Source organism: Centruroides sculpturatus, unplaced genomic scaffold, assembly GCF_000671375.1.
Source record: "Centruroides sculpturatus isolate CEXI.00-Female unplaced genomic scaffold, Cexi_2.0 scaffold278, whole genome shotgun sequence".
NCBI classification, from domain to species: Eukaryota; Metazoa; Arthropoda; class Arachnida; order Scorpiones; family Buthidae; genus Centruroides; species Centruroides sculpturatus.
The window spans coordinates 383,652-407,606 of NW_019384546.1; the positions used below are offsets into that span (position 1 = coordinate 383,652).

Genomic DNA, 23,955 nt, shown 5'->3' on the forward strand with positions numbered 1-23,955 from the left:
TGCATTACAAGACAAAATTGTTTGATAAACAATAGTTTGATACATACTGTTTGTGATTAAAGAAGGAATCATTCTTTGAGGATATTCCTTAAGAATCAAACCAGAGATTTGTTGAATGAATATTGCAATGCACAACAAGCACAAAGGAATTTTGTTCATTAGTTAACAAATTTAAAACCAAGGTACATATTGTAAACATAATTTCATGAGAAGTTTGATTAAATTTCTTGAGAAAACAGTTTATTGGTCCTCACATGGTTATTTTTTTCTTTTTTTTAAATAACCTTTCTATTAGATATATTTCTCTCTTAGATGACCCAATCTCTCAAGCAGAACTAGAATATGCTGTCAGAAAATTAAACTTCATAAATCACCTGGCTTAGATAATATTAGAAATGAAATGATCAAATACCTTCCTATTGAAATATTAACCAATATTTTAAATATAATTAATTAATTTAAATCTTGTGATAAATTTCTTTTATCTTGAAAACAAATTTGTTTAAAAATGCTATAAAAAAGGAATTAGGTCAATTCCAATAAATTATCATCCAATAGCTTAACTGATACACTAAGAAAATTGTTCTCAACTATATTGGCAAAAATGCCTTCAACTTTGTATAGAAGAGTGTGATATCATTGTTCCTTTTCAAGGAAATTTTGTTAAAAACAGAGGATTTGAATATAACTTGTTTATAATATCACCACTTAATTATTTTTGACTATTTCATGCATTAATAAGATTAAGTATCTTATATGCATTTCCTGTATGGAGAAATCATTGACAGACAAAGTGTAAAAAATATAGCTGTTTTTCTTCAAACAAGCTTTTCATCTAAATTGTTCCATGCCGGGTCCTGAATGTAACTAGGCATATCATTTCTTGTTAAGTTATTAAATATTTGCTTCTGGAAAAAAAATCACTGTAATATCAAATAATGATTGTAGATAACTGACATACAACAAATTTTTATTATTGAGTAACACTGCATCTTTGGAGAAGTGGCCCACCACTATCAAAAAATTATTAAATAATCTTGGATTATTCTTTGCCAGCTGTTTATTTAAATCTTCTTAATGAGAAATCTTTTATCGCAGCCTTTGAACAAAGTTAAAAGATATTTAACATCCTGTAGCCAATATATATTTGCAAAAGGAAGATTACACTTTCAAACTTTAGATAACATCCCTTAAGTCCATCTATTTACCTATTATCTAATGTAAGCTACAAAATTAAGTCATTAATTATTCAGCTTCATTTAAATTTAAACACATAATTATACTAAATGCAAAATGAATTAGTATATCAAATAATGCTGAATGTTCTTTACGTAAAATAATGATAGTGACTATGTTAAACCATTTATTTTTGTATTGTGAACCACTTTCTGAAACGAGATTCTTTATTCTTGAACTTGTTTTCAATTACACTGTTTTACTTGGATTACAGTATCAGTACAACATTTTACAAGCTGTATACTTTTTTTGTTCAAGCATTAAAATGACTGTAATTTTTATTTACCCATTGTAAAAGAAATTTGCTATATCAATTAACAAAGCATTAGTCAGGCTGTGGAATAGTTTTAAATCTTTTCACAGCTTATACATTAGTAAATAATACCAACAAATTTGCTCTTTTAGTATTCTAATTTTATCAAACATTTTGACCTGAAGCAGATCCGATTAGGATCAAAAGCATTTGTCATTGTATATTTTTGAAGGTTCTGTTAGTTGTGGAATAGTTCAAATATCTACTAACTCCAACTCTGATTTTAACAATTTAAAAAGTTCAACTGAATTCTTTCCTATGTATAATCTCATTGCCATATATATATAATTGTAATAAAAAATAATGACAATGAATTTCAAATTATTTAAAAAAAATACAAATAAAATAATTTTCGACAACTCCAAATCTGTCTAAAATACCATAAATCCACAATTCAGACACTATACCCTGTTATTATTGTTATTTATATTTTAAAAATTTATTAGATATTAAAATATTTTAATAAAACTTTTCTTTGAATATTTATGAGCCAATAAACACAATAGATTTTTTCATTGGGATCTATTTAAAATAGAATAATACACATTTTCCATTTTCAGTTTAGTAATATAGCATAATCAATTAATAATTAATGTTATAAGATTAAATTTTTAAATTGATATTTAAAATTTAATTTTTGCTTCCATTTTATAAATTATTCTAGAATCATAGAGAAAAGCTAATAACAGAAAAGTACTAAAATGAAATTATTTTTTAGTTCTAGTTTATGTCATCCAAAATTTTGTTTTGGATGACATAAACTACTGGACAGCTTACAAGTTAAACAACAGATATAAATAATAAAAATTACTGTTATTAGACTAGTTGTAGTTTTTTTTTTTTTATCTATCTAATTTCTTAGTAAGTTTAATCACAACAAATATTTATTTTCATTATTTACTTAACTATGAATATAATACTAATGTATTGTATTTTTTTTTATACTACACTTTAATTGCAAAATATTGCCAATTACTTACCAGTAAATTTTGTATCACCAATGAGATCCATATACCCTGCAGAATGATTGTGCAATTGTGGAGATGGCATCAAATAATCATCTTCATCTACTTGCAATTCCAACTGTCTAGTTTTTGTATCTTTTGGCAATGTAGGACAATTGTATATAGAGAGGCCATTATCACCTTCTGTAAATTCAATAGTTACATTTAAAAAACAGATTATACTTTATATACTTTTGTATTTAATAAGATAGCAAGGTTATATTTAAAAATCTAGATATGTACAGTACCTTTATTCAAAACTTTAAGGGGATCTGAACAATATCTGGAATTAATGCTATTAGTCCAAGGATGTCCAGGAATGTTGTTCATGTTGGTTCCTTCAAGATAGGAATATTTACGATTTGACTGATTATGATGAAGATTGGGGGAATTGTTAAGAGACTCATTTGTTAATTCACCATCAAATCCTCTTTCATCCATAAATTTCTAAAACAAAAATTTATTAATTTGGCACAGTTAATAATTGTAACAATAAAAAATTTATATCTTAAAATTTTAAAGCATATATCTTACAGTGACTGGTGTAGGAGGTTGAGCTGTATCAGTCGTAGATGGTTGTAATTTGGGCTGCAAATATTCTTCAGCATCCATTACAATTTCTGGACCTTCATTTGGCATACTGAGGGTACGAATTAATTCTTTTTCATCTTGTGGAGTGTAACTAGGTAAACGCATGAGTTTATCTCCTGGAATGACCAAGTAACGACCTGGATCACGAGCCATTTTAGCAAATTCATCAGCAAGTTCTTTAAAAGAAGGTCTTGATTCTGCATCTAACATCCAACCTATAAAGAAGTTTAAAGAAAATAACTCATACAGTTATATTATCTGATTTAAGATTATGTTTAGTATTAATAATTATGTTTTAAAAGCTACATAAATTAAAAATTGAGTTGTGCTCAGATAAATTAAATATAAAATAAAATGACAAGCATTCTATTTAAGTAAATATATTTGCTGGCTTTTGAATATAGAAACTATTTTAACAGATAAATTTCAATTTAAAAGTTTTAATAATATATTAATACAGAACACACTGTTGGAAGATGCAGACAATATTTACAATTTCTGCTACAGAAAATTTACATCTGAGCACAGGAACTAGCCAAATATCTTACATACACAGTCAATAATCCATAAGACATGTGAAAATTTTTTACACAGGACATCACATACACGAAACCCAAAAATGACAACACCAAATACCCTACATAATACAGAGCAATCACATGTCTTTCTTCAATCTACAAAATACTCATTTCCTGAAATTGGTTAGTTATACATTGGATACGCAAAACTAGAACAACTTCAAAGAAAAACACAAACAATACTAACAAAACATAACAAACATCACCCTAAGTCATAGTAGAGATGGAGGACAAGACCTCACACATATAGTAAATCTGCACTACAAACAAGTGCAGACACTGAGAGTTTTTCTACAGAAAACAAGAAACATAACAATTATACAAAGCAATAACTCTTACAGACAAAAACAGAACAACACTAAACTTAAGCAACACTGACCTGGATCTAACACAGTATGTCTTAGACTCACCAGTCTGAATCGGAAGGAGCTTCATGGTAAGCATCCTATCAATCTCAGCCAGGATCACTGACTCATGGATGCCTCTTTGGAGAGACAGAAGAGTTTATGATTCCATACAAGACTAGGTCATAAATATAAGAGTTCAGAAGGCACATTTTAAAAGATAACACTTTCACAAAAATATGCATAATGTGACACTTGTAGGAAATGTCACATTAAGCATAAAACCATACAAAACATCACATCTGGCTGCAAGCTTCTAACACAAATTTTATTTGTATCAACATACCCAAACAGCAAATATAATACATCAAAGGCTGAGCAGAAAAACAAACTACTACACATCCATGAATCATATTACAAATATACACCTTGGACAGTCATAAAAAACAACACAAAAAATATATTATGACCATACCATAATCAAATAAAACAATCCATTATAATAGACTAGACATCTTTCATTGACAAAAAAAAAAAAAAAAAAACAAAATCACATACATCATAGACAGAGTTGTACCAAACACTGCAACAGACAAAATATATACACTAAAAAAAATTAGGAAATACTCAGAATTTGCCCTGTGGAGAATGGATGAGGTACATATTGGGCCAGTAATCCTTGCACAGGCATCATACCACAAAAGTTCCAAAATATTAGGGCTTCACAATAACAAATATATTACTCTACTTAAGGCTACCATACTAAACACATATCTTATAGCCAGGAAATTCTTAAACACAGATACATAAACAAAACACTTGTTTTCTGTAGTAATGCCTTGACTCACACTAGGATCTAGTATATATGCCATATGGGATACATTCCAACAATAATAATAATAGTAATAAAATTAAAATTAAAGTCATTTTAATGAATGTTTATAAATATAATAATAAGGATGTTATTAACATCTAAATGTTTAAAAACTTACATTTGATCATAATCATATAAACATCAATAGTACAAATAGGTGGCTGTGGTAAGCGTTCTCCCTTTTCTAAAAGATCAGGAACTTCACGTGCTGAAATATTTTCATATGGTCGACCTCCATAGGTAAGCAATTCCCAAACAGTCACACCTAAGAACAATTTATTTAAAATTAATATATTTTCAAAATAAAATTTTTAAATTTAATAAAAAACTAAATAAAACATACCAAAAGCCCAAACATCACTTTTGTGTGTGAATATACGATGTTGAATACATTCTAATGCCAACCACTTTATGGGCATCTTTAAAAATATTAATTCAATTAAGATGAAACGTTTTATAAGTATTAAAACAATTTATAATTAAAATATTTTTTACCTTCCCACCAGCTGCTTTATATTCATCTTCATTAATGTCTAATAACTTAGCTAAACCAAAATCAGTTATTTTAACACATCCAGGTGTTTGCACTGAAATTAATATGAATTATTTTTATTTCTGAATAACAAAAATTGTAATTTATGATGAACTATAGTTTAAATTGTATTGTTTGAAATTAGATTATATATCACTTACACAAGACATTCCTCAATGCAAGATCTCGATGAACCATTCGCCTCTCTTCCAGGTAAGCCATTCCCTAAAACAAGTAATATTTTTTAAAATGTGTGAAAAATTTAAATATTGTTTAAACACACAGTAGCAACCAACTTACTCTTGCTATTTGAGCACACCAGTTTAACAATGGTTTTGAACCAGTTTTATCCTTATTGTTACGTACATAATCAAGAAGACAACCAAGAGGCATTAATTGTGTTACCAACATTAATTGTGATGCCATGCAAACAGCTAATAATTTAAGCAAGTTCGGATGATCGACACTAGCCATTATATAAGCCTCCTGAAAACATGACATATCATTAATATATTATATAAAAATTAAAAAATATTTCATTTTTAGACAAATAAATTACCTCTAAAAATTCTTTATTAGTATTAGGGCAAGTTCCTTCTCGTAAAACTTTAATAGCTACTGGTATTTTGACATTTTCACCTTCAGGAACCCAAACCCCCTATTGAAATTTTAAAATTATTTTAAATTTAATGCAAATTTTTTTTTTAATTTTAAAATTGGACTCAATTTTTTGTTTACTTACTTTATGAACAGTACCAAATGCTCCATATCCTAAAATTCCTCCTTTTCTTAATTCAGCTTCTTTCACAATCCTTAATTTTGCCAAATTTGGTTTAATGTTGGATGGTTTCAATGGTTCATTATCTTCAAAGCCAGTCATTCTCTGAGATATTTAAATTAATAACTTTCAACTTTTATATTAACAGCAACATGTTAAATACTTAATAAGTAATGATATAAATATTGAAATTACCATTGTCATTTTCATTGTATTTTCTTTGGTTTTTGCTCTTTGCAACCACTGGTAACTGAAAAATGCTAAGAATCCACCAAAAAGTAATAAGCATCCTACAACACCTCCCAAAATAGCGGGAATGTGGTTTTCATCCCTAAATATATTTAAATATTTTTCAATGTAGTGTTAAGAAAATACTTTAATAAATATCTAAATATACATTTTAATGAAACATACATTCCATGTACTGCAAAATATGAAGGATCAACATCAGTACAATACGGATCTTCAGTATTCTCATCAAATTTCTTATATGGCTTATCAGATGGACAGGATGCAGTACAATTAAACTGAAATTTAGAAATTAAAATTTGAAGATTCTAAAAACAGATATAAAATATAATTATAAATTTGGAATCTCTAATCTTGAAATCATTACAACTATAAATTTTTGAATGATTTTCACTTAAAATCAAATAAAACTACAATTCTTATATATTTTTAAAAACATTTCTTAAAAGTCATAATAAATAAGCTTTTGTTCCTTTCTTGTTGGGATATCAACTATATTCCAATTAAAAAATTCTTGGGAATTCTGTAATCCTGCATCTGCAGGTGTATAGGAATGCTACTGATAATTCAATGATCTGTAGTTTTGGATCGTTGAATTGCTGGTAGCATTCCTATACACCTGCAGATGCAGGATTATGGAAGTCTCAGGAATTTTCTAATTAAGCTTTTTGTTATTTATCTATGATTTGTATAAATTTTCTATATCAGTGCAAGTCTATGAATCATGAACTATAGTCTCCAGAAAGTTTTCAGTTCAGGAAAGAAAATGCAATATTAAATAATGCAATTCAAAGAACATATAATTTTGATAATTATGTCATACTGCTGTAGTATATATGCACTTAAATACCAACACTAGAAATGGACAGTAGTTAACTACTAGTTACAATTACTATCCCAACTTAGTAATTAAACTACTAGTTAACTACATGTTTAGTTTCAACTACTCTTAACTATTCTGTAATTTTTGTTTTTATTCATTATAATGTTGTTTTGGAGTAATCTATTGTCTTAGTGTATTAAGGCAAAAAATGTGTCTCATTTTCAATATATGCTTCTAATCTGTATTATCAATTAATTAGTAATAATAACTATGAACCTTGCTGGCTTTACTATTATAATTACAGATTTTTTCAATTTTTATTTAATTAACAACTAAATGGGAACCAGTTTTCCATAAAAATCCTCTTGTGAGACAATCTCTCTTGGCAGATTATCGAAGTGCTGCATTGCATTAAGTCATAAATCCAATACATTTCTAGTTTGACTGTATTACACAAATACTGGTAGTAAAAAATAACTTCTAAAATACAAAACTATCTTTGAATTTGCACATTTCACTGCAATACATGCAGTGGAGCATGTTTTCCTTGGACAAATTTTAATACTTAGCAAATGCATAATATCAAATGAAAAATTTGCAAAACTTGTATTCTGAGACATCAATTAAAAAAGATATGAAGGTGTTGAATTTATTACTTAACACTATCCTTTAACACTTTAATTAAACGATGAAATGAAAACAGAATTGTTATTTTAATCCAGTCGAATGTTTAGTTTTTCTATTTCTGAGTAGTTTAAATATAGTTAACTAATAATTTCAATTACTGTTATAAAAACAAATTACATAGGTAACTTGTAGTTAAATTATATTGCTTTTTATACTAGTTAACTACTTTTACATAATTAATGATACAGTATGTACAGTATAGTTAGTAGATACAGAGTACTGATAAAGTACAAAATACAATAATACAGTAAATATAGCAAAAAGTATGGTATCAGTCTATGGCAAACTGAGGAAAATATTCCCAGCCCATCACATCAATTAGTTTGAAAAGTATTGTTGTATATGATACTATTCTAAAAGTTTTATTAATTAATTATTATTTAATAATATAAATTATGTTATATTTAGTGTTTGTCTATATTTTAGTTTAAAATATTTATATTATTATTCTCACCATTGAAAGATTTTGTCCAATATATATGCGATAATTTCTGCATGCTATACATTCTACTGTAGTAGGCCCATAACAGCCTCTACATTCTTCTGCACATTTTACACATTGATGATTTGCTTCATCTGCAAAATGATCTCTTGGACATCTATCTTCACATTGTTCTCCTGCACTGTAGTGCAAACAGTCACACATAGAAACATGAATGCCATAAGATGTGCAATTTTTGCATCGTTGATGACATTTTCGACAAATCTAAATAATATAATAATTTTATAAATATACTTTCATTCAAGCTGATATGAATTAAGTTTTTACCAAAATTAAATTTACCGATTTTCCAGTTAGAGATTTCAATGGGCCCTCTTCCTGAGGACCAATGTAATCAGGATAATAACCATCAGGACAAGGTTCATCAGCTTTAAGGCATTGTTCCTAATGTAAAAAACTTAAAATGTTATTTTAGAATTATTGAAATTATTAAATCTGCTTATGTATTTCAATTCTACTGAATATTTGTTTGTAATGAACTAAGAGTAAACCTTATGAAGCCAGTAGTAGTTTTTAGATTTTAAAGTTAACTAAAACTAAAACAAATTGCAGTAATTATGAATTACTGCAATTTGAATTGCAGTAAATTATTCAAATTCATATTTGCAAGCTTTTTAAGATGGAAATGATTATATTACAATCAAAAAATATTTTTTAAAAACAAAATTTTTATTTATCTGAATCAAACTCTCTATTAATATAGNTATATATTAATTTCATTCAATACAACCGTATCCACTATATTCTTTTTAAAAATTATTTCTGAGAATCAAATTTTCATCTTTATATTGCCTCATCATTTCTATGCATTTGTAGCTAGAACTATTTTAAGATGATCAATACAAAATCTTCCTCACTTATTTCTAGCCGTTTCGTACTCGTGTATAAACAGCTAGAAATAAGTGAGGAAGGTTTTGTATTATTGATCACCTCATCATTTGTTTATATTAATATTCTATACATTTTTTTAAACATCATTATTCAAATTGATAAATTATACTTATTAATACAGGAGACAAAAATGAAATTTATTTTAAAATTCTTAAAAGATACTCACAACAACATTAGGATCAAATGCACTAACAATAGCTTTTTCACAAGAGATGCATCCTTGTCCTCCAATTGTATTATCTGGACCAGTACATCTGTTTAAATATTTTAATTTATATCAATTACAAATGAATTTACTGTATATTATTAAAATAATATAATAAAAATTAAATTTTACCCTCCAATGCAATTCTTATGACAGGGCAGGCATTCACCATTATCATTATACTTTGTTTCAGGACATTCAGCATAACAATATGGTCCATCTCTGACATGACGACACTGACTACAATTTCCAGGACCCTAAAATAAATATTTAATTTTGAAGAAATTAGAATTGAAAAACTCATTATAATATGAACTAAACTGAAATGAATTTGTTTATCAAGAATATCAATTTTACTATTAATTAATTCTCACTAATTTGTATTATAATCACAATTAATTAATATGATAGAAGGCTTTTCTTTTGAATTTTTTTAGACTTGAAAAATTATTTTAAAATTATTATTATTATTCAATAATTTTTTATTTCAAAATAAATTATAAAAAAATTACAATTTCATATTTAGCTAAATCTGAATATTAATACAGATTTAATAATTAAACAATGATGAGGTTCAGGTTATCCACAAAGACTGTGACATTGCTTATTTCTAATACAAAATTGATTTTTAATTACTTCATAATCAGTTTAAAAGAAATTTGATTGTTTTATAAACTGAAATTTATTTAATTTATATTAAACTGCTGGATTGTATTATATTACTAAAACATATTACTATAGTACAGAGTGTAAATACTGACTCACTTCATATTTACATTTATTATACAAAATTCAAGGCTGTCAAATATGATTAAAGTTCTTATCATCTTTTGAAATTGTTTACTAGAATGATTTCAAAATACTTTTGATTTTGTACAGCTATTGAAATTTGAAAGTTTGAATTTATCTTTAAAAAGATTAAATTTTTATCTAAAATTCATTTAGAAAAAAATAAAATGAAACTACAAAATTGTTTCAAATTACTTATCATATATACTACAATTTCTGCTACAGAAAATTTACATCTGAGCACAGGAACTAGCCAAATATCTTACATACACAGTCAATAATCCATAAGACATGTGAAAATTTTTTACACAGGACATCACATACACGAAACCCAAAAATGACAACACCAAATACCCTACATAATACAGAGCAATCACATGTCTTTCTTCAATCTACAAAATACTCATTTCCTGAAATTGGTTAGTTATACATTGGATACGCAAAACTAGAACAACTTCAAAGAAAAACACAAACAATACTAACAAAACATAACAAACATCACCCTAAGTCATAGTAGAGATGGAGGACAAGACCTCACACATATAGTAAATCTGCACTACAAACAAGTGCAGACACTGAGAGTTTTTCTACAGAAAACAAGAAACATAACAATTATACAAAGCAATAACTCTTACAGACAAAAACAGAACAACACTAAACTTAAGCAACACTGACCTGGATCTAACACAGTATGTCTTAGACTCACCAGTCTGAATCGGAAGGAGCTTCATGGTAAGCATCCTATCAATCTCAGCCAGGATCACTGACTCATGGATGCCTCTTTGGAGAGACAGAAGAGTTTATGATTCCATACAAGACTAGGTCATAAATATAAGAGTTCAGAAGGCACATTTTAAAAGATAACACTTTCACAAAAATATGCATAATGTGACACTTGTAGGAAATGTCACATTAAGCATAAAACCATACAAAACATCACATCTGGCTGCAAGCTTCTAACACAAATTTTATTTGTATCAACATACCCAAACAGCAAATATAATACATCAAAGGCTGAGCAGAAAAACAAACTACTACACATCCATGAATCATATTACAAATATACACCTTGGACAGTCATAAAAAACAACACAAAAAATATATTATGACCATACCATAATCAAATAAAACAATCCATTATAATAGACTAGACATCTTTCATTGACAAAAAAAAAAAAAAAAAAACAAAATCACATACATCATAGACAGAGTTGTACCAAACACTGCAACAGACAAAATATATACACTAAAAAAAATTAGGAAATACTCAGAATTTGCCCTGTGGAGAATGGATGAGGTACATATTGGGCCAGTAATCCTTGCACAGGCATCATACCACAAAAGTTCCAAAATATTAGGGCTTCACAATAACAAATATATTACTCTACTTAAGGCTACCATACTAAACACATATCTTATAGCCAGGAAATTCTTAAACACAGATACATAAACAAAACACTTGTTTTCTGTAGTAATGCCTTGACTCACACTAGGATCTAGTATATATGCCATATGGGATACATTCCAACAATAATAATAATAGTAATAAAATTAAAATTAAAGTCATTTTAATGAATGTTTATAAATATAATAATAAGGATGTTATTAACATCTAAATGTTTAAAAACTTACATTTGATCATAATCATATAAACATCAATAGTACAAATAGGTGGCTGTGGTAAGCGTTCTCCCTTTTCTAAAAGATCAGGAACTTCACGTGCTGAAATATTTTCATATGGTCGACCTCCATAGGTAAGCAATTCCCAAACAGTCACACCTAAGAACAATTTATTTAAAATTAATATATTTTCAAAATAAAATTTTTAAATTTAATAAAAAACTAAATAAAACATACCAAAAGCCCAAACATCACTTTTGTGTGTGAATATACGATGTTGAATACATTCTAATGCCAACCACTTTATGGGCATCTTTAAAAATATTAATTCAATTAAGATGAAACGTTTTATAAGTATTAAAACAATTTATAATTAAAATATTTTTTACCTTCCCACCAGCTGCTTTATATTCATCTTCATTAATGTCTAATAACTTAGCTAAACCAAAATCAGTTATTTTAACACATCCAGGTGTTTGCACTGAAATTAATATGAATTATTTTTATTTCTGAATAACAAAAATTGTAATTTATGATGAACTATAGTTTAAATTGTATTGTTTGAAATTAGATTATATATCACTTACACAAGACATTCCTCAATGCAAGATCTCGATGAACCATTCGCCTCTCTTCCAGGTAAGCCATTCCCTAAAACAAGTAATATTTTTTAAAATGTGTGAAAAATTTAAATATTGTTTAAACACACAGTAGCAACCAACTTACTCTTGCTATTTGAGCACACCAGTTTAACAATGGTTTTGAACCAGTTTTATCCTTATTGTTACGTACATAATCAAGAAGACAACCAAGAGGCATTAATTGTGTTACCAACATTAATTGTGATGCCATGCAAACAGCTAATAATTTAAGCAAGTTCGGATGATCGACACTAGCCATTATATAAGCCTCCTGAAAACATGACATATCATTAATATATTATATAAAAATTAAAAAATATTTCATTTTTAGACAAATAAATTACCTCTAAAAATTCTTTATTAGTATTAGGGCAAGTTCCTTCTCGTAAAACTTTAATAGCTACTGGTATTTTGACATTTTCACCTTCAGGAACCCAAACCCCCTATTGAAATTTTAAAATTATTTTAAATTTAATGCAAATTTTTTTTTTAATTTTAAAATTGGACTCAATTTTTTGTTTACTTACTTTATGAACAGTACCAAATGCTCCATATCCTAAAATTCCTCCTTTTCTTAATTCAGCTTCTTTCACAATCCTTAATTTTGCCAAATTTGGTTTAATGTTGGATGGTTTCAATGGTTCATTATCTTCAAAGCCAGTCATTCTCTGAGATATTTAAATTAATAACTTTCAACTTTTATATTAACAGCAACATGTTAAATACTTAATAAGTAATGATATAAATATTGAAATTACCATTGTCATTTTCATTGTATTTTCTTTGGTTTTTGCTCTTTGCAACCACTGGTAACTGAAAAATGCTAAGAATCCACCAAAAAGTAATAAGCATCCTACAACACCTCCCAAAATAGCGGGAATGTGGTTTTCATCCCTAAATATATTTAAATATTTTTCAATGTAGTGTTAAGAAAATACTTTAATAAATATCTAAATATACATTTTAATGAAACATACATTCCATGTACTGCAAAATATGAAGGATCAACATCAGTACAATACGGATCTTCAGTATTCTCATCAAATTTCTTATATGGCTTATCAGATGGACAGGATGCAGTACAATTAAACTGAAATTTAGAAATTAAAATTTGAAGATTCTAAAAACAGATATAAAATATAATTATAAATTTGGAATCTCTAATCTTGAAATCATTACAACTATAAATTTTTGAATGATTTTCACTTAAAATCAAATAAAACTACAATTCTTATATATTTTTAAAAACATTTCTTAAAAGTCATAATAAATAAGCTTTTGTTCCTTTCTTGTTGGGATATCAACTATATTCCAATTAAAAAATTCTTGGGAATTCTGTAATCCTGCATCTGCAGGTGTATAGGAATGCTACTGATAATTCAATGATCTGTAGTTTTGGATCGTTGAATTGCTGGTAGCATTCCTATACACCTGCAGATGCAGGATTATGGAAGTCTCAGGAATTTTCTAATTAAGCTTTTTGTTATTTATCTATGATTTGTATAAATTTTCTATATCAGTGCAAGTCTATGAATCATGAACTATAGTCTCCAGAAAGTTTTCAGTTCAGGAAAGAAAATGCAATATTAAATAATGCAATTCAAAGAACATATAATTTTGATAATTATGTCATACTGCTGTAGTATATATGCACTTAAATACCAACACTAGAAATGGACAGTAGTTAACTACTAGTTACAATTACTATCCCAACTTAGTAATTAAACTACTAGTTAACTACATGTTTAGTTTCAACTACTCTTAACTATTCTGTAATTTTTGTTTTTATTCATTATAATGTTGTTTTGGAGTAATCTATTGTCTTAGTGTATTAAGGCAAAAAATGTGTCTCATTTTCAATATATGCTTCTAATCTGTATTATCAATTAATTAGTAATAATAACTATGAACCTTGCTGGCTTTACTATTATAATTACAGATTTTTTCAATTTTTATTTAATTAACAACTAAATGGGAACCAGTTTTCCATAAAAATCCTCTTGTGAGACAATCTCTCTTGGCAGATTATCGAAGTGCTGCATTGCATTAAGTCATAAATCCAATACATTTCTAGTTTGACTGTATTACACAAATACTGGTAGTAAAAAATAACTTCTAAAATACAAAACTATCTTTGAATTTGCACATTTCACTGCAATACATGCAGTGGAGCATGTTTTCCTTGGACAAATTTTAATACTTAGCAAATGCATAATATCAAATGAAAAATTTGCAAAACTTGTATTCTGAGACATCAATTAAAAAAGATATGAAGGTGTTGAATTTATTACTTAACACTATCCTTTAACACTTTAATTAAACGATGAAATGAAAACAGAATTGTTATTTTAATCCAGTCGAATGTTTAGTTTTTCTATTTCTGAGTAGTTTAAATATAGTTAACTAATAATTTCAATTACTGTTATAAAAACAAATTACATAGGTAACTTGTAGTTAAATTATATTGCTTTTTATACTAGTTAACTACTTTTACATAATTAATGATACAGTATGTACAGTATAGTTAGTAGATACAGAGTACTGATAAAGTACAAAATACAATAATACAGTAAATATAGCAAAAAGTATGGTATCAGTCTATGGCAAACTGAGGAAAATATTCCCAGCCCATCACATCAATTAGTTTGAAAAGTATTGTTGTATATGATACTATTCTAAAAGTTTTATTAATTAATTATTATTTAATAATATAAATTATGTTATATTTAGTGTTTGTCTATATTTTAGTTTAAAATATTTATATTATTATTCTCACCATTGAAAGATTTTGTCCAATATATATGCGATAATTTCTGCATGCTATACATTCTACTGTAGTAGGCCCATAACAGCCTCTACATTCTTCTGCACATTTTACACATTGATGATTTGCTTCATCTGCAAAATGATCTCTTGGACATCTATCTTCACATTGTTCTCCTGCACTGTAGTGCAAACAGTCACACATAGAAACATGAATGCCATAAGATGTGCAATTTTTGCATCGTTGATGACATTTTCGACAAATCTAAATAATATAATAATTTTATAAATATACTTTCATTCAAGCTGATATGAATTAAGTTTTTACCAAAATTAAATTTACCGATTTTCCAGTTAGAGATTTCAATGGGCCCTCTTCCTGAGGACCAATGTAATCAGGATAATAACCATCAGGACAAGGTTCATCAGCTTTAAGGCATTGTTCCTAATGTAAAAAACTTAAAATGTTATTTTAGAATTATTGAAATTATTAAATCTGCTTATGTATTTCAATTCTACTGAATATTTGTTTGTAATGAACTAAGAGTAAACCTTATGAAGCCAGTAGTAGTTTTTAGATTTTAAAGTTAACTAAAACTAAAACAAATTGCAGTAATTATGAATTACTGCAATTTGAATTGCAGTAAATTATTCAAATTCATATTTGCAAGCTTTTTAAGATGGAAATGATTATATTACAATCAAAAAATATTTTTTAAAAACAAAATTTTTATTTATCTGAATCAAACTCTCTATTAATATAGNAAAAAAAATTTAGAACTACTTGTATTTGATAGTATGGGATATTCTATACTCAGTAATGACAAAAATTACAATTATTAAATTTACAAAAGCATGAAGTTCAATAGACTACAATGTCCTACCCTGATTAGAAGAAAAAGAACCTAGCAGAAAACTTTAATCAACATTCCAATAAATTATAATGCAAATGGTTTCAAATGGTTTCTCATATAGTTAACCAATACAGCTAAAAACATTCTTGTAGTTTTACAATCATATTTTATAAACATCAGTGATAGCATACTGGTTTTTATATTTTACAAATATATAAAATTTTACAAAATAAGACATATACTTATTTTCCTATTTTGCATAATATAAAAGTTTACATTATCATTTTGCATTCATAAATAATTTTTAATTATGAATATGCACTTATTTGTTTATTGAAATCATTAGTTATTATTTTGATATTTTTGTGGAATTCAATTTCAATATACCAAAATGATTATTGTAACTTAGCAAGTAAATTGAAAACTTGCTGAGATTGAGATTGTTTTCTTAAATCTCTACTGCTATCTTCAAAAGATAATGGAAATAAAAAGACAAATAAAATAAACAATTAAATAAAAATTCTCAAACTATTTAAACTATACAAACAAAAATTTTAGTATTTTGATAAATTCAGAAAATGTTCAATTTAACAGATTAATAAATACACTGCAGTATTAAAACAATAAGAATTTAATAAAACAAAAAGTTTTTTCATCTAGTTAACCAGGTTCCTCAGTTAATAAAACAGAATCAAAAAGAAGTTTCAAAAGAGAACAGTTTAAATTTAAACTCCATTCTATGGGAACAAAGTTTTATTATTCAAATTTTTTCTGTAATGTTTTTCTATAATCAGTCAATTTAGGAAAATTTTTATAAAACTTTTATCTAATTTGAAAAAATTAGACATGAAAAAATTAGACATGAAAATAACACAGAAGAAAGAATGTGTGTTCCCATCTAAACTGTAAATAAGTTAGCATATAAATGTATGCACATGTATATTTTATTTAAATTTCAATAAACCAGTAAAATAAAAAAAAGGTAGTTTTAGAAGCTAACTGCAAAATTTATTCAATTTATTCCTTTTTTACCATTTAAGCTTATTTTTAAATGTTTTAACAAATTGAACAAATGTTAAAATAATATATTTTCTGTGAGAAAAGCTGTTCAATATTGACATAAATTTTACTTTGAATCATAAATTTCTATATTTACATCCTTATTAATGGTATATTTGATAACTCAACTACAGTATTTTGTCATTTCTCTGCCACAAACTTATCAAGGACAAATTGTCTGTATTAAATGTCTAGAAAATGCATACTGAATATACCAACAGTATACTGTGAATCAACTATCTGTGAACTTGATAAGATATTCAAAAAACAGTTCAGATGATAGTACATGTTAGTTACTATTTAAAAATATATATATAAATATGGCAAATAAAATCCAAACTTTAGATATTTGAAAATAAAAAGATAGAAAACTTTCTCAATCTGAAAGCCTTAGATTCAGAATCTAGCAGATCAGTTTGTTGTAAAATTATTAACTAAATTTTCTGTAAGTTATTCTTTTATGTGGCAAAAAATAAACATTTTCCTTTCATTTAAATTCATTATTTTATAAGTTGAAAAAACAGATGAAAATGAATATTTTAATAAATAAAAACTTATTTATTGAAAATTGAGATGTTACTATATACATTTTTACAAAGACTTCTTACAAAAGCTGTATTTTGATTTGTGTGTCATTATATTATATAGTTTATCATATTTTATAAAAATTTACTCTTGATATGTATGTCAAAAAGTCAATAATAAAAATTACTATAAATAGAAATATAAACTGCAATTGTAAAATGCTTAATTCTCTAATATTTAAAAAGTTATATATGAATTGTTTAATACCACTCAAATTGTTTTTTTTCGACAGTTATATGATTTGTATATAACAAACCATTTTAAATATAGAAAAAATTATGAATTTAAAAAATGAATAATTTTACATTCAATTTAAACAAACTTACTGGTCCATAACATTCACCAAGACATTCTTCATCACATGGTTTACATTCTTTATTTCCTGCATCATAAATTCTAGAGAAAGAAAAAATTAATTTTAAATGATTTATTAAGATAAACAAGAAAACTAATATTAAAGTAGATTGACAATTTGTCTATATATTTTAGATATATTTGAATTTTATTTGATTTCAAAAATCAATAACTTATATAGAATTAGTCTTGAAGTAAAAAAATAACTTTTGTTCATAAATCTTAAAATGTTTTTAATTGAAAAAATAATATATATCATCTATTATACTGTATTTTATTCTTTTGGTGTTTCAAATATATTGAAATATGGTAATGTCAAGGACTGGAAATTGTACTTGAAAAAGCACAGTATTCTTAAAGAAAGGAAATATTGAAAGAAACATCTACGGTATCAAAAAATATGAGTATATTAAAGAAAAATAGAATGGACAGTTCAATTTTGTTTTTTTTAATCCAGAAATAAATATTGTTTTCCATGCTAGATTATCTAGAACGTTTATCAAATCAAATTATGAGAGAAAAACAAGGACTGATTAACATTATTTGTCAATTCTGTAACAAATGTACTGTTTCAATGAATCTGATAAATATAGTAAGGAAAGCTGATGTTACATCAATAACAATAGAATGTAGGAACATGGTTTCATTGTACAATGAAGCATTTTCACTGCATTGTTTTGTATTTTATTGTATATTATGGTGTTAAATATTAACATTACCAACATTTAATAGTAGCAACAGAATTTCGTTAATGTCAAATAAAATTGTCTTATTAAATGATATTAAGAAAAGAAGTTTTGTCATCAATATCTAATTATAACATGAAATTTTTTGAAATTGAAAAATCTCAATCTTCTAAATAATGTAAATGTATTAGACTCATTAGAGAGAAATTGAATCTCAATTTTCTAGTTTTATCTGTACTTGTTTTAATATAATCTTTCAAGCATTTCATAATCTGTGAAAGCAAATTGCAAAATCTCCTTTAGAAGATTGCATTAAAATCTTAAATTAGGTACAGTATTTTGTTATTTGAAAAAGTACCAAGAAATTTCAAAAATGAATTTGAAATGCCGTCTCTCTACTTTTTTAATGTTAATCAACATTATTTTCCATTGACACATGTAACTTTGATGAGACACTGACTCATTGCCCACCAAAAATTGTGTGCACTTCTAGCTCAAAAAGGTGGAGAATTACTGGTGTAGATATAATTCAAAAGCATTTTTAATTTATCTATAACAAAGTAAATATTTTTAAAGATGGAAATTTCATTACCATCTTTAAAAATTTTTACTTCAAAATTCAGCTGCTAGAGTAAAGTTTCGTATTGCTGTTTCCTTAATGTTCATATTGCATACATTTTCTAACAAATTTCAGGAGTTAGGAAATAAAGTGCGATAATTTTATTTCAATTATAGATGTGGAATTAACAATTAGAAGAGAGTTTAGCAAATAATGTGTGACACAAAATAAACATCACTACTGCTTATCTACTGAAGAATTGTTAAGAATGTTTTGTGACTACTTTTATACCCAAGATTTGTTAAAAAAACTTTTATAATATGGGACACTTTAATGGGACAGCAGTACTAAATTTCACCTCAATGACTGAATTTTAAAGTAAAAATTTTCTCAAAAATGAAAACTGCATACCCAGGACAATACATATGCAAAATTTAGGTTTGTCCAATAGTTCATTCTACAGAATTCTGAACACCTATTCTTTTTAATTATAATCACACTATAATGAAATTACAAGATACAGGATTTTCAAAAAGTGCCTTCACATTGGGTGTTATAGGTTGTAGCTGTCCCTTCCAGCTCAGTAATTGGTTTTGGATGATACTTGTATATGAGGTGACATTGTATGTGCTCCACTATCCCACAGCCACATATATGTGGTTTAATGCATTATTTGTATGTGCATCATGTCTTGGTTCAATTTAACCTACAATATCCATTGCATAGAAACTTTTCAAACACACTGATTATGATATACGAGGGCTGTTCGAAAAGTTCGTGGCCTCAAATAGAACAACAAACAAAATAATGTTAAAACTTTTTTTATTTTTTAATGTAGACTCCTTTGTTAGCAATGCACTTATTCCAGCAATGTTCTAGCTTTTTTATGCCATCACAATAGGTCAATTTGTCAAGGTGTGCAAAATACTCGTTCCAGCCAAGAATTTTTTTAGGTTTGGAAAAGGTGGAAGTCACTGGGGGCCAAATCAGGTGAGTGCAGTGGATGTGTAACTAATTGGAAGTGAAGTTTGTTTATCTTTTGTTCAGTGATTCTAGCGGAATCTGCATGTGCATTATCGTGGTGGATCAGAACCTTTTTCTTCTTCAAGTGTGACCTTTTTTCTTCGATTTCTTTCTTCAATTTTTCCAAAAGTTCACAGTAATAGACAGCATTAATGGTCTTTCCTCTTTCTAGGTAGTCAATAATGATGATGCCTTTAGCATCCCAAAAAACCGAGGCCATCACTTTACCCGTTGATGGAACTGTCTTTGCCTTCTTTGGTGGTGGCGAACTGTGGTGTTTCCATTGCTTCGACTGTTCTTTTGTTTCAGGAGTGTAGTAATGGATCCACGTTTCGTCAGTAGTCACAAACCGACGCAAGAAATCCTGTGGGTTTTTCTGGTAGAAGTCCAAACACTCCTTTGACATCAAAGTGCGAACACGTTTTTGCTCGGCGGTCAGCAGATGCGGCACCCACCTTGCTGAGACCTTCGTCATACCCAAATCTTCGGTTAGGATGTGGTGCACTCGGTCGACAGAGATGCCTGTTGTCTCAGCTATCTCACGCGTTTTCAAACGGCGATCTGCTAATACCAAATCGTGAACTTTGTCGATGTTTTCTTCAGTGACAGCAGTTGACGGCCGTCCGCTGCGAGGGTCATCTTCCACACTTTCTCTGCCAGATTTAAAAAGGGCTGTCCATTTTTTCACAGTGGTGTACGAAGGAGCAGACTCTCCTAAAACTTCATCCATGTCAGCTTTGATTTGAGATGGGGTCAACCCTTTTTTCGTCAGGTATTTTATGACCGCACGAGTCTCCGTCTTCTCCATTTTTGACAAAGCATGTGCACACTGACTATCTGCTAAGCTGTCGTGGCAAAACTTTTTGACAAATCAAGCGGAAATTGGTATCGTATCTCTAGCACAGATGGCTGAATTATTCCCGCCAAAAATTAAATTGATCGCAGCGCCGCATATAGGCAAGGCCGCAAACTTTCCGAACAGCCCTCGTAATTCAGTAAAACAATTGGCTTAAGATCTAAGAAGTTGATCCAGAAAGGCTTAAGATTAAGAAGTTTTAAATGATTTTTAAATTGCATTCCATAGTTATACGAAACTTATATTCTATTTTATTTCCTAAATCTAAATATTTTATACAAATATTAATCAAATTATCATTATTTTCTAAAGAAATAATTATTTGTCAATTCCTTCATATAACTTTTTGAATTAAGAATAAATTTCAAAATATATATAAAAACTACTAAAATATTTAGATTAATGAAACAACAACAACAAAATTCTAATATTTTAAAGTTTTTGTTCACCATCATAAACATATCTAACAACAAAAATTGAAACACAAACAAAATGTACTTTGTTTTGAAAACAAGATATAAACAAATAAAAATATAACGCTTTACAGGGAATAAATTATTGTGTAATTAACAGAAGTAATTATAAAATAACAAAAAAGGGTTGATAAACATGTTCATTTTTATAGTTCTGCAGGAAATCAACCATTTCCAAGAGTTTTTTAAGCAAGTGGAATCTCTCAAATTTACATTGTAACTTCTTTGGTAGTGCCAAAGATTCTGTTCTAATATTTTCATGACAATTTAATATTTCTAAAAGGTTTGTTTATCCTATAGAACATCAACATCCTTACTTAAAGTGTTTTCTGATAGTTTACTATTGATAATTTTTCTCTTGACATCTATAAGTTTTCATAATGTTACTCATTTACTCCAAATAAAGTGAATTTTTGATTAGCTTTTAATAAATTTTATTACATCTAAAATGATAGGTGATACAGAAAGATAATGCTTATTCATTTAATCACTAGATTTTTTCTTATTGGCAATTGATAACATTTAGATAAAATTGCTTGTTTTCTCTAACTTGTTTTAGTGTTTTATTTAGATAAAATAAACAGTATAATAGTAATAATTTATATATCCTTTAAAACTTTAATAATATGAGAACATATATAATAATCTTTTTATGGAAAAAATTATTTATTTAGGAAACTACTGAAAATTATTTATACGCAAATAAATAAGTTTGTTCTGTCCTTCCAATACGACATTCACCAGAGGTCAAAAACCATTCAGAAGACAATTTTAATTTAGATAAATTTTATAATTTTAATAAATAAAATATCTGTGAATTAAAATTATCTTCTGAGTGGTTTTTGACCTCTGGTGAATATCGCATTGGAAGAACAGAACAAATTTGTTTATTTGCCTATAAACCCCTTTTCAACGGTTTCATAAATAAGTGATTATATCTGGTAAATATTGTTGATTTTAGCTTTATATTAAAAAAATTATGATTTGTGTAATAAGTACTAATTAAAAATAAGTATTAAACCAATAAAAATAATATAAATTTGGTAAAAAAAATATATATATTCTTCCAATAAAATAATTATCGTAATTGTAAATATTTTTAAATTACATTTTGAATTACAGTGGTACCTCAGGATACAAAATTAATCCGTTCCGAAACTGAGATCGTATCATGAAAATGTCGTAAGGTGGATCATCTTTTCCCATACGATTACATGTAAAACCAAATAATTCGTTCCAATGCGAAAAACATACTCAAATTAAAGCCAAGTAATACATTAAAAAAATTAACTGTAGTAAGAAAAACAAATGAAAAATGCGAACTAATGTAACGTCGTATGGTGAGTTTTTGTTCGTATCGTGGAGCAAAAATATGTTCGAATTTCATGTCGTATCCTGAAAATTTCGTATGCTGGGGCGTTCGTAACCTGAGGTACCACTGTAATATTAATTACAGACTGTTTATGAAAAATATAAATCATATTACTAAATATCTTAATTTTTTACACTAACAATTTAGAATTCCTGCTGACTTACTGTATATTTTTTATGTGGATATTTTCAGATTAATTTGATATCTAATAATGTCTTCACTGAATCAAAACATTCAAGATACAAATCACATCTCATCATAATAGAGTTATTCACATAATTTTAATACACTACTCAAAGATTTATTTTTCACTAAGAAAAATGTCTGATCAAATTTTTAAATAAATAACTTATTAAAGTTTTAATATGAATCTCTATAGATAAGTAATAGTTGTTATCACAATGAAAGATAAATACCAATAATAAAAATATATAATTCTCAGTAGAAATGATACTAGAAATATAAAATTAACTTAGATTTTTGATTGCCTGATGATGATCATTTAAAATAACAAAAAAATGCTTGCTTAATTCAAACTAATAGTTCATTTCCTTGCTGCTAAAAGGTTTTCATGGTGATTATTTGTAAAAATTAATCATTAAGGTAGTGAGTTTTTACATACAAATATTAAAATATGTGCAATTAAAACTTAAGCCAATGAATATATAACTGGTTATTAATAATTTAGATTGAATTAACAAATAAGTTCATATG

At 27.1% G+C, this 23,955-nt stretch overlaps 2 protein-coding genes across 3 annotated transcripts in view; both read right to left on the minus strand.

The window, feature by feature from the left end:
• The window catches only part of LOC111623507 (epidermal growth factor receptor-like), a 61,110-nt gene that overhangs the window by 6,533 nt on the left and 30,622 nt on the right, over nt 1-23,955 (minus strand). For both annotated transcript variants that reach the window (XM_023366107.1, XM_023366106.1), the window contains 17 exons: nt 18,245-18,314; nt 9,740-9,864; nt 9,569-9,656; nt 8,794-8,895; nt 8,464-8,715; nt 6,665-6,777; nt 6,446-6,581; nt 6,215-6,355; nt 6,032-6,130; nt 5,773-5,958; nt 5,634-5,697; nt 5,436-5,527; nt 5,284-5,359; nt 5,059-5,205; nt 3,088-3,359; nt 2,802-3,000; nt 2,530-2,697 (listed from right to left, as the gene is read on the minus strand). In XM_023366107.1, the coding sequence (XP_023221875.1) occupies nt 2,530-2,697; nt 2,802-3,000; nt 3,088-3,359; nt 5,059-5,205; nt 5,284-5,359; nt 5,436-5,527; nt 5,634-5,697; nt 5,773-5,958; nt 6,032-6,130; nt 6,215-6,355; nt 6,446-6,581; nt 6,665-6,777; nt 8,464-8,715; nt 8,794-8,895; nt 9,569-9,656; nt 9,740-9,864; nt 18,245-18,314 (2,330 nt within the window). The remainder of the gene's footprint in view (nt 1-2,529; nt 2,698-2,801; nt 3,001-3,087; nt 3,360-5,058; nt 5,206-5,283; nt 5,360-5,435; nt 5,528-5,633; nt 5,698-5,772; nt 5,959-6,031; nt 6,131-6,214; nt 6,356-6,445; nt 6,582-6,664; nt 6,778-8,463; nt 8,716-8,793; nt 8,896-9,568; nt 9,657-9,739; nt 9,865-18,244; nt 18,315-23,955) is intronic.
• On the minus strand, nt 11,994-15,922 carry LOC111623508 (epidermal growth factor receptor-like). Its single transcript, XM_023366108.1, has 11 exons — nt 15,764-15,922; nt 15,434-15,685; nt 13,635-13,747; nt 13,416-13,551; nt 13,185-13,325; nt 13,002-13,100; nt 12,743-12,928; nt 12,604-12,667; nt 12,406-12,497; nt 12,254-12,329; nt 11,994-12,175 (listed from the first exon to the last, which is right to left on the minus strand). The coding sequence occupies exons 2-11, from the start codon at nt 15,623-15,625 to the stop codon at nt 12,009-12,011; spliced, it is 1,266 nt and encodes a 421-aa protein (XP_023221876.1). The 5' UTR covers nt 15,626-15,685; nt 15,764-15,922; the 3' UTR covers nt 11,994-12,008.